The 12,596-nt window shown below is 32.8% G+C and overlaps 1 protein-coding gene across 1 annotated transcript; it reads left to right on the top strand.

The window, feature by feature from the left end:
• Nucleotides 1-996: 996 nt before the first annotated feature.
• On the top strand, nucleotides 997-4,354 carry LOC111393359 (cyclin-dependent kinase inhibitor 5-like). The gene is made up of 3 exons (XM_023018863.1): nucleotides 997-1,733; nucleotides 3,665-3,868; nucleotides 3,958-4,354. Exons 1-3 carry the CDS (start codon nucleotides 1,321-1,323, stop codon nucleotides 4,025-4,027), a joined length of 687 nt encoding a protein of 228 aa, XP_022874631.1. The 5' UTR covers nucleotides 997-1,320; the 3' UTR covers nucleotides 4,028-4,354.
• Nucleotides 4,355-12,596: the final 8,242 nt, after the last annotated feature.

Raw genomic sequence — 12,596 nt, 5'->3', positions numbered from 1 at the left:
CCCCAAAAATCCCCACCCCACCCCTGTTTGTGTGTGTTTTGTAGGAGTTCTGTAGAACCCTTGCCTGGTATCGAAGCATGGCTCAACCAATAATTTGAAAAAATAAATTCTGATCGTCTACCAAGGTAATAATACTTAGTATGATCAAACATTACAAGAATTTCAACAATATAATCGAGAAAAAAATATGGAATCATCATCTCACATTCCTAGCCACATGAGATTTTCATGATCCTCTCTAAAAACCTTCATGAACCCACGAACAATACCTAGGGTCGGGTTTCTTCAGGAATGTGGGAAGATCATCAGAAAACAAGAGCAAATTTTCTTTTTCCAAAATCCAAGATGCATTTAAGAAGGGGAACTGATAGCTATGAACAATTCAGGAATATATTACCTTGGTTTTTGAAAAGAAAGTTTGCCTTTTTGTATTGAGTTAACATAGCAATTAACGGACATAGCAATTAACGGTATACAGGCAAAACGACATTTTCAACAATAAAATGTAAAAGATAAGAGTAAAAATATCATAAAATGAAAAGTAGGGATGCTTTTCACAAAAGCATTAAAAGATAGAGACATTTTAATTACCCAAATAAATTTTTTTACTTACATTAATTATCCTATTGAATGATTAAGTCACTGTTTGGTAGTAATTTTTTATTCAAAAAATAAATTTTTTGATTGTTATTTCAATATTATAAGTGTCATTTTTTACTTCTTCATTCACAGATAAAACATACTTTTCTCTCTAAATAAAAAGATTGTAAGCTTGTTCGATAGTGATTTTGAAAATTAATTTTTTGATCGTTAGAGAGAAAAAGTGGGTCCTTCTTGAGAGAAAAAAAAGTAAAAAAATGATGATTGAAATAGTGAAATAACAATAAAAAATTAATATTTTTGTAAAGAAAATTCAATATCATGCACATTATTTTATAATAATATTGACTCCATTGTTAGAACAAAAAGAGAGGACAAAAGAGCCGAGATATTGAGTATATCTTCTTCACATCCCAGGAGATAATCTTCAATTAGGATTATTCGTATAACCACCACCCCCCCTGGCCTCCGCTACTCTTATTCCTTCCGCCGTGTATACCAAGGATCGTACAGTGAGAACTCCCAGTCTCTCTCTAACCTAAAAACCCTGTAAACCACACCAACCTGGGTTCTTTCTCAAAAAAAAAAATAGGTTGAACCCCAACCTGGGCTCTTTCTCAATCCTTCTAAAACTGTATAAAGTGATGTTTTGATAGAGAGCCCACATTCATACAAGAACGAGACACAGCGAGAGAATAGTGGAGGAAAGAAGAAGAAGAAATGGGAAAGTACATAAGAAAGTCAAAGACAACAAGAGAAGTGGCGGTGAGCCATGCCCAATCCTCACTCGGGGTTCGGACAAGGGCTAAAACGCTAGCACTACAACGCCTAGAGAAATCTTCAGCCGCCGCCGCCGCCTCCACGGGGGTGGCGGCTGAAGGCTGTGGTGATGGGTGTTACATGCAACTAAGGAACAGACGCCTGGAGAAGCCTGCACCCCCTGAATCGAGAAGACAGAAATACCCTCCCCTGGAGAAGGAGCCTAATTCAAACAAGGCTAGAGTGGGTCCCAACAGCGTGGAAAATTCTGGGAAAGAAAAAGAAAAGGAAAAAAAATTGGAGGAAAAACAGGATGAAAACTCGGTGGAGGCTTCATTTGGAGAAAATGTACTGGAATTTGAAGGCAAAGAAAGGTGTTCTCTCTCTCTCTAACCACTGCTAATTTTTTTGCTTGTTTCTGCTTTTGCATGTTGAAAGATTCAATTTTTTTTGTTGAATTTGGGTTTTCTTTTTTCTTCTTGTCTTTTGATTTGCACGTAAAGTTTCGACCTTCCATTTTATTTTTATTTTTTTTGAAATTGGGGAGCTTTTTTAAAATTGTGTTATGTTTCTATTTTGGTGGATTGAGTTTTTCTTTTAAATTTAATTTATGCTCTTAATGGTTGCTCAAAAGTGTTCTATATTTTGGCAAATAAAGATTTGGGTGTTATTATTATTATTATTATTAGTGAAGTTCTCTATGCTGAACTATTTATATCTCTCTGTGAATTTGGGCTACAATAAAGCTCAGTTTGATTTAAAAAAAGTGAGAAATTTATAGAAAGCTAAAATTTGGGGCTACTATTGTTTATGTTTCAATAGTAAAATAGTTGAGTTAATTTCTGATTGAGGTTCTCTGTGTGGGGCTAACAAAAATCTTCGAAATTTTTAGTTAGTTGAAATGGGTTTTTTGGTTGCATGCACAAGGTTTCTATGTTTTAATGATTTTTACGCAACGCTTCTGGTTAATTGTGAAAATCTGTATGGAAGATGGGAAAATTCTTGAAATTATGTCTGGATTTGTGATTTTATTTTTTCTGGATCTTAGTTTTGTTATGTTTTAGATGTGATTTAAAATGTGCTTACATTTTTTTAAATTAACTGTGTGAGCTTTTTAGCTTAAGATTTTGCTCTTTTTATACATTTGGTTAATTAATTTTGAAAACAATTTTCAAATCAAATAAAGATTCTTACTGTTAGAAGCAGGGTGAAAGGTAAATGAATTTTTTTGCAAATTTGATAAGAGAAACTGTGAAATGTGGAAGAACTCATTTTTCTCTCAATTTTAATGAACATATTAAGCTGGTTATACTTGGAGCTTGAAATAGATTTATCTGATTTTTCTGTTATCTATTTGTTTTTGTTTTCATCTCAAGCTGCTTCCATCTTCTGTAGGACTTAGCTTTTTCTATTTATAAATATGTAATTATCTTCGTATCACATTTTTGGTGTATGGTTGAGAGTAATTATGTTTCGCTTATCGGGATATCTTAATTATTTCGAACTTGGACTAAAGTGCTATTATAATTTTTTGATCTCTTTTGCTGCCGAGAAAATCCCAGATGACAGGAGATTTTGTATCTTCTGGGGATCAAATTGGAGCTTGACTTCGTTTTTGTTCGATTTTTAAACTTTGCTGTTTCTATCAGGTCCTGCGCCTTTTGGGGAATCTAAAAGCACAACACCTTTCGTAATCCATAAACGTTTTCAGATGCAAAACTGTGTTATTCCACTGGTTAACCATTGATACAATCACAAAAACATTTGTAACTTTTTATATTATGCTACCTCAAGTTAAGTAAAGTGGTTCTGCCATTTTTATTTCCTTTTCCAGTTACAATTTCTAGTCGATTCTGGTTACTGAATGCATCATAACCTTTTGTGTGTCCATCTTTAAAAAAAAATGTTCTCGGTGGCTTGCTTGTTCTGCTGTGTTTCTTTATCATAACTGGTATTCTCCGGTACTCATGTAAATTACCTGTAGGATAGGGAAATCACCCAATGTCTATTTATGTCACTTTTTTTGCCTAAAAAATAGAATCAGCAAGTCTGCAGTTACTGCAAGTCTGTTACCAAGTAAAACGTCGTGGTCATTTAATGCTTTGCATTTGTTGTAGCACGATGTATGGTATCTTATATCTTAATTGTGAAGTCTGGTACATGTACCAGTCGAAAATGAATGTGGGCACATGCCACATGATTGGAACAGAGAGGAGTGACGAGAAATAAGATGAAAGATAAAGAAACTGATAATTTTTCACCGCTCCTGAAATATATTAATGGGGTTAACATTCTTATTTTGCAGGACCACTAGGGAAAGCACGCCTTGCAGCTTGATTAGGGACTCAGGTTCCATCAAAACTCCTGGTTCAAGTAACAGGCCTACTGCTGGAAATGATGCCGACAGCAGAATGCAAAACCCAATGTCAAGAGACATCCTGACTGCAAATGAAATGAACGAGTTTTTTTCCTGTGCAGAAAATGATCAGCATAAGCAATTTATTGAGAAGTACGACTACTCTTATCTCTGCAAAATTTCTAATGTAACAAAAATGTTCATCATACTAATCTGAATCCCCCACACTGTTTGTTCTGTAGGTACAACTTTGATCCATTGACTGAGACGCCCCTCCCGGGACGTTATGAATGGGTGAAACTCAAACCTTAGATTTGCTTTTGCAAGACTTCTGCAGTTTCTTGTTTAATACTGGGAAAGATGATGGAAAAATCATAGGAAACTTGCAGGTTTAAAATTAAATGGTTACTTGTAAAAACAGTAGGTGAACCAGTTTAGACTGTAGACTAATGATCTGTATCATAACAGAGCTTTAACTTACTATATACTAACAGATCATCAGAAACAGAAGGAAAGGGAAAGTAGTGTCATGGTGTTCATGGTCCTCTAATGTACTAATTCATTGTCTATATTTGTACCTATGGAACCTCATTGACAAAACTCCGAATAAATTGACCATATTTTCCCTTTCATTTTTTTTCTCGCGCATGTTTATATTTTGGCTTCTTTATCTTCATATGAGACAATGATCCTTTAATAACACTACTTGGTTGATGTTCTTCCCTGAGACTCAGGTCACATTTTTTGATGATTGACCGACCTTACTATGGCCTCTTCTTTTGAAAATGGCTCTGGCTAATACTGCTGGTTGTGGAGTTGCTTTCTTAATGTGAGAATCTTGTCTTTATATTTTTGTCCACTGTGAACTTTTTTTGGCTGCAATCCTAGTTTTTCATAAGAAATCGAGAAAATGGTCCAGTTTAGATGATGGTTAGACTCTTGATGATGGATGGAAAAAGGACTCGAAACTGCCATTACAATTCGCACGGTGATCTTGTGTTTTGATTTTCATTCTTACATTGAATATTTACTTGTGTTCTACATGTGCATTGTTAATATAAGGGGAAACTTGATTTGTTGCCAGAGTTTGAGTTGCGGTTGTGGTCAATTTAGGAAGACTTTGCAAAAGGTAATTTTTTGAGGTGCAATTACATACAAACCTTTTGTAAAAATGGTCGAAGTCTTTTTATGATTAAAGTTTACAAATGGTATGCGTGCAAATTTTGAGGCCAAACCAATAGATTTCAAGAGAAGTATTGTTAAAGGTTGAACCCCAACCTTAAGGGTCCTCCACTGCTCCTGTCCTGGAGCATGAGGGAGGTAAATCACAGGTTATGCTTCCAAGGGTACAGGGTGGAAGGCTGCTTGTACACTTGCACTTATTCAAGAGTTAAATCCATATTTCAGGATTCGAACCATTGACGCGATAACCTCAAACAAAGCTAGATTTCTCCACCCTCCCGTTTTATCACTTGGAGATGTGTCCTGGGTGCTCAAGAGAAGTATTGTTAGTGATATATCCTATTGACCAAGTGATAATACTTTAGAGGCAAATACTAGATAACTACATGAAATCTATTAATATAATAAATTGAAATTAGAATCTCGAAAATGCCTTGTAGAAAATCAAATTTTGAATTGTATATATACGAACTCAAACATATAATTTTAATGTAAATCTAGAATTTTAGTCTTAATGTTAAACTATAGAATGGATGCTGGTCAAAATGTTGAATTTCGTAGACATCTGTCAAGTTAGTAGGTCAAATCTCGAGTTGTTATGGAAACCTTGAATTTGCTACGTAAAAGTTGAGTATGCTGGGTAAACAACAAGTTTGGTATGAAAATCTCGAGTACGCTAGCAAAATTCGAGTTAGCTCGAGTGTCAAAAATCAAATGCACATGACTTTTGATTCATAATTTTGAATTGCATTTTTTTTAAACTCTAAAATCGAAGAATCTCAAGATGTTGTGAAATGTTGAAATGATGGAAAATTTCTAAATTGTGAGAATTCTCGAATTTTATAGAAAATTTAAAGTTGTTAAATCTCGAATTTTGTAGCGGATTAAGTGCATTTCTACTTAATATACTATATGTATATATTGCCTTTATAGGCTACAAACGTAATTTGAATTGATTGATGCAAAAAGAAGGAAGTTTGGGCATAAAAGGACCAAAAGAGGCTTAAATGAGGAAATTACAAGCGAAGCATGTGAAGAAATTAGGGTACAACTTTTCATAATAATGTACCATCGATAAGATAATTGAATTTAGAGTTCAATGCAGAAAATAGATTGCAATTCAAAGATGTGGATTAAAAGCTATACGCATTTGAAGTTAAGTACCTAAGCAAACTCTCGATATTTTCGTAGCATACTCGAAATTTTTACAGCAAACTCAATATTTGCGCATCATACTTGATTTTTACATAGCAAACTTGAGATATTTTACTAAACTCAATATTTAACATGCTAACTCGATTGATGTCCAAAATTCGATATTTGACCTTCGAAAACTCACACTTTCATTCAACAAACTAAAGATTATGTAAAACTCCCAATTTGAAATTCCTTTTACCACTTTAGAAATCATAAGTTTTAGACTCAAAGTTTAACCACAATATTAAGACCATCAATTCTAACATCTACATGTTAACTTCATATATTTTCGACATTTGGTATACAAAATTCAAAATTGCATGAAGACATAAACATTCTAAATCATCAAAAAAATCAAACAAGAAGAAGAAACATAATGAAAGACCAGCTTCCACTCCTCCATATTTACAGATTAAACAGTGTCAACATTTGTCCAACAATCAATTAAGAAATGGTTCAGAAAAATTTATATTTTTTTAACATTTATATACCTGAAAACTTTAATAGAAAAACAATGTACAGATGTGAATAAATATTAAATGGAATCCATATAATAAATGAAAAAAGAAGAGAAATAGGGAACAACATTTTAAATTTTTTTTTATTTCATTTAACAGACAATAATTTATCATGTTCTTCTGCCTATTCTTCTTATATTTCACAAATTCCGATTTTAATACAATTTCGAGAACAATCTGCAAATCTTCACTCTCTCAATAACTTCTCTGCCTTAAAAAAATACAACTTTTTTGCCCTTAAAATGAGAGATCCAGTATGTTGGTCAAATTGAAAATTCAAAAGAAGAAGTGAAAGAAGAAAGGAAAACGAAAATGACAAGTCGGTTTGGAGTCGACTAGGAGTTTTTTCATAGAAAATGAGGCGACGGAGGCGGCAATGGTGACAATATTTATGGGTGAGATGTCGGCGAATGGACAATAGGTTTGGGATCGAGTTGAATGAATGAAACACATAAATTTTAGAATTGAGAGAAGAAAGAGTTTCGGGATTTAATTGGAAATTGAGAAAATTTTAAAATGTATTTTCGTTATAACCCACGCTTATATGACGCTAATGTGATATTAAATGATAAGCGAAATTAAATGGATCATTTAATTCCACCTTTCATTTAGTTTATCATTTAATACCAATAAACAGCATTATTTAAATTTTTTAGGAAATGGCCATGGATGCAGACCTTTCAATTTTTGACCATTTTCCTGTTAACCTGATTTGGCTGGTAAAAGATATGTACTTAAATGTGGTAGTTGGTTGTTACAGGACAATGGATGAATCATGGAATCTTTCGGTTTTAATGCTCCTTTCTTAAAATCCAATTCTCGACAATTATTGATCCCTTTGTACCAAAAAGAATTGGAATAATGCTATTTGCAGTTATTTACTATCATAGTCGCTTTTTGTGATATATATGTGGCGGTTAGTAATTTGATGCATGAGATAAAAAAAAAAAATTAACACGTTAATGTATCAAATCACAAATCATGACGTGTGATGTCACGTAGGACGATTACCATAATGAGTAATTATGAATAGCATTACTCAAAAGAATTTGGCTTTGAACATTTCTCGTTTCTTGTTTAAATAAAGAAATTTTGATCGAATGACTCCATGTTGTCAACTAGCACGCATGGATTCATGATTTATCTATATGATTTATGGTCTGAAAAATATCTGGTTAGGTTTAAGTTGTTTATTTTGTCATATATTTTACTATCAATATAAGTTACTTTTAAGTAAAATTACATATGAATTTACAAGTAGTCGAATTAAAGATAGTACACTTTGATCAGGTTAAGAAGAAATCAAACTCGAAATTAAGCCCCCTATTTGTCACCCATTATTTGGGAAATTAAAAAGTTTTGAACACTATTTTTTGAAGAATGTTCAGTTAAAAAATTTTAAAAAAAATTATTGGTTTAAGTGTAGAATATTTTATTGTGTGAATGTGTAGTGGAAAATGATATTATAACAAATAATTTAAAATTTTAAAGGAAGCCAAACATGTCCTAAGTTGTTTATAACCAATCCCAATTTCTTTCTAAAAGTTCAAGCATTTCAATCACACAGAACACATTGATACACTATAAAGAAGTTAAACTACAATTCGACTCTTGGCCATTCCTAAACCAAGTACCCAAATTCTCACACTATCAAGAAAAACACGAACAAGTTTTTCATTTTATGCTTCTTCCTTAACACAAGCTAAGCCAAACATGCTCCGAGGTCGCAAACTACATTGATTTCTTGATAAATGGTGAAAATCCCCAGGAATAAGTGACCACTAATGCTACTCATCCACCTCAGTCCCTGCTTAGTCCCTTGTCAATGGCCCCTGTTTGAATAGCAGAGCCCGTAAGTGACGCCCCCATCAATTATTTTCATACCAAAAAAGTCAAATTTTGCTGTGGAATTTTGTGGTGGGCCTTGAATGGAGATGGGAGACAGGTAGGGCCGTTTGAACATGGGTTTTGGAATCTTACTGTTGCTGATGGTAACTTTGGATAACTGTGAACAGTTACCGGCTCAGAATGTGGTTTTTGGAGCATTTTATCGAACACATAAAGGTCATTTTCAAGACGTCAGCCATTTGTTCATGCTTAATGGATTATTATAGCACCAAAAAGGGGATATGCTGAGTATATCCCTGAGAATTAGTGCACAAATGTACTCTATGGTATGATCACATGGATTTTAAAATTGATTTCTCGAGTAAGATCATTTACCATTTTGGAAATGTGTGCCCTCAATATGATTGGATGATTATTAATTTTTATTTCTTTTTCAAAAAAGGGTAAAAAAATATAACTACAAAAGTTTCAAGACATTTTTAAAAATAATAAAATTACGGAAAAATTTCAAAAATTAGGTGGTCACAAATGTGTCTATCTTATAACAATTTTGTGACTTATTAATAACTAAATATATTAAGGTTACACTAACACACAATTTATAATTGCACTTACGTACTAGTTACAAATCGCACAAGGTCATACAGTAAAACCTCGATAAATGAATTTTCGATAAGTAAATAATCTCGCTTAATTAATAATATTCTTCGATCCTAATTTGGGCCAGTAGACTAAATTAATAATTTCACTAAATCCACAAGACAATAGTTTTTTTGAGATCCTTTAAAACTTAACGAATATATAAATTAATAACTACTATTTTTTTTCTCCAGTTCATCTCTTTTGAAAAATATACATCTAAAGACTTTTGCCTTTTTTTTTTTTTTTTTTAAAAATTTAGTTGTAAATCATACATTGTTTTAGGTTACGTATTATTTATTACTTACAAATTACGCACTTTATTGATCACAATTACCCAAATAATAGTTCACAAACACTCTTCATCTTATCCCACTCCACACCACTACTCTACCACCACCGTCATCGCCCAAAAGGCCACTCCACCTCACTATCACCCGCACCAAACACGATCGCCACTGTCACCACTTTCTCAAGTCTGCATCCACCTTTTATCTCAACCAACCACACAGACATGTACAATCAGAGATGTAGCGCAACTATCATCACCTCTCGCATTACCTGTATCATACCAATCAAGAAATCCTTGTTTTTTCAAATAGACACACATATCATACCACCTAGATTGCAGGAGATCGTTCGTTGTTGCTCGATGACGTTCAACTTTGCTAGAGATCTCGCACCATCAGTACAATATCAACATATCAAACAAAGTAGACAGAATTTGGAAGGAAAATCTGGCGATGGTGCTTCGAGTGAAAACATAGCGGCGAAGCGGCCATGGAAGATGCAAAATGAGTATCAAACTTATGTGTCGATCCACCATCATGTGTGAGAGGGAAAGGCAATGGCCAGTGACGGAGAGCTTTTTAACAACCAAAGCTCTCATTTCGCTATCAGTCTTTTGAATAATCAATAATCTCCGTACCTTTATTCCCACCCTTCATCCCCATCCCACTCTACCTATCCATGAGTACCCTATCAACAAAAAGTTTACAATTCGACTTTGATATTAACCGCAACATTGCTCAATGCCTTCCTTAATTTATTTCTCAAAACTGTAAAAAATCTTGAAAGTTTATGCATTGTAGCATTATTTAGTCAATTATTTATCAAGATTTCAAAATTTCACAGAGATCATCAAAACTTTCAAAACCCCCTAACAAATGAACCCCTTCTCAACCGTCACTACAATAAATGTGTGGCCAAACATGGGCTTGTTGGTGGCAATTAATCACAATTGCAATTTGGTAATCCAACCGTCGGTTCTGCTTTTTATGACACTTAGCACGTGAACATATTTGGAAGAGAAAGTTCGAACGAGAATAGTGAAATTCATTGCTGGTGCTGAGTTGCCTCTAACAATAGTGGATAACCAACATTTCGTTTCATACATGAAATAATATCATCAGCCCAGACACGTTGGGATAAGCATAAGCACTTCGCATTTCGATACAATAGAAATTTCCTTCATACAAAGAAACAATTAACTATTAATTTGTAAGAATATGGTGGTGTTATATCTTTAACTTTGAATTTATGGAAAGAAATTAATAAAATAGATTATATTATTGCAATTGCACACTACATAGACCCACTTTGGTATATGCATAAAAAATATTGCTTTTAAATAATTTAATTCCCACATAATGCTAATAATATATTTAACGCTATTATGAATATTATTAAATAATATCATTGCGAGAGTAAAATTCGTTCTTTTATGTTTAACAACACTAGTGTTAATAAACTAATTGTTGATAAGTTGTGTAGCGTACTGCATCCTGATTTTAGTGCTTATTTATTTCATATTTGTTGTGTGTGTCATATCTTTAATTTAAATGTGTAAGGTGGTTTGAAATATATTAAGAACGAAATCCAAAAAATTAGGGATGAACTAATATGTATCATGATTCATATAATAAAAAACAAGTCTTCGAGGAATTTTATGCTAAATTTGGAATGATGGATAAATGTTTGTTAGTGACATATGACATAGATGAAACTTGGCTTACTTATTATTGAAATCTTGTGAATGATATGAACATTTAATAACTGAATGTTATAACAATACTTATATTAGAAACGATGATGACACTATTTTGAATGAATCTAACTGAATGTTAATTAGCTTTTAAAATTAAAATTTTTTGACATGTTATTATGACTCTACAAATATTATATCTAGAGTGTACTATTCCACTAGTTGTATAGTGCTTGAACGTCTTTATATCATTGTAAGGAATTTTGATAAATACAAAAATGACCCGTATTTTAATAAAATTACATTTTTCTATGAAGTTAAAGTTTAGAAAATATTGGAAAGATTTATCTATATTATTTTCTTTGGCATGTATCCTGGACCTCTGATACAATTTGTCAAATACTAAATATGTAATTGATCAAATTTTAAAAGTTTTAACTTTTAAAACGTAGATCAATTATAAAAAATTCAGAACAAACTTTATCCGAAAATGTATGAATTATATGCACTACGAATGGGTACAAATATTTGTTGTGTACCTTCTCCTCTCACTAATCTTGAAGAAAACGAAGTTGAAATATGGAATTTATTTGAATGTATTAACACGTATACATAAGATAAAATAGGTTCTTCTAGTATGTCTATCGCATATAATCAGACATCAGATGCAAGTCCAAATCCATTGTTTGCCAAATTAATTGATTACTTTAATCGTCATATGTCTAGTAATGCATCAATTAGAAAAAGTTTAGAAGAAGTAATTGAATTTTGGTGGAAGTATGAATGACAATGGCTAGTGATATTTATGATTGCAAAAACCTACTAACACCCTGGTTAGCACTGTAGCTTCATTTAGTGCAAGTCAGAGGGTTCTGTCCGAGGTTAAGTGCCAACTTAAAGAAGATATTTTAGAATCATTAATAGGCGTAAAAGATTGGTAAGACACTCATTTATGACTGGTATATTGAAATTACATGTCGTCAGGTAAATGATATTTAATTTAATCATATTAATAAATTTTTTATTTCATAATACAATTTTTAAATTTTTTGAAATAATTGTATATGTAACAAGTCAGTGTAAAAATTTTAACTCCGCATACTTGAAACTTTAATTAGCTGACCCTAAATCCGGACAAAGGATGAGGGAGTTCTTTTTTTTTTTTTTTTTTTAAAAAAAAAAAAAATTCGTTTTTTTTTTTTTTTTTAGAAAAAGAAGAAATTCGTCGAGCTTGTGAGCCAAACTAAGCTCAACCCATGAGCCATGAGCTCGAGGGCTAAGCCAAGCTTGGGCCTTAAGTAATGAGCCGAACATTTCAAAACGAGCCTCAAGCTCGACTTGTGGCGATCATGAGCCACGAGTCAAGCTCCTGGCAATAGGGCTGGGCTGAGCCATTGTCACCCTTACTTCAATGTTATCTTCTACTTCAGCTTCTCCTTTTCTATCATCCCATTCACCCATGTAGGAAACGAAGCATAGAATCAACACTCTCTATCTAAACTTTCAAAAAATA

Source organism: Olea europaea, chromosome 4 (genome assembly GCF_002742605.1).
Source record: "Olea europaea var. sylvestris chromosome 4, O_europaea_v1, whole genome shotgun sequence".
Lineage (NCBI taxonomy): Eukaryota > Viridiplantae > Streptophyta > Magnoliopsida > Lamiales > Oleaceae > Olea > Olea europaea.
The sequence above is the reverse complement of the archived record's forward strand: the minus strand, read 5'-3'. Positions and strand labels throughout refer to the sequence as shown.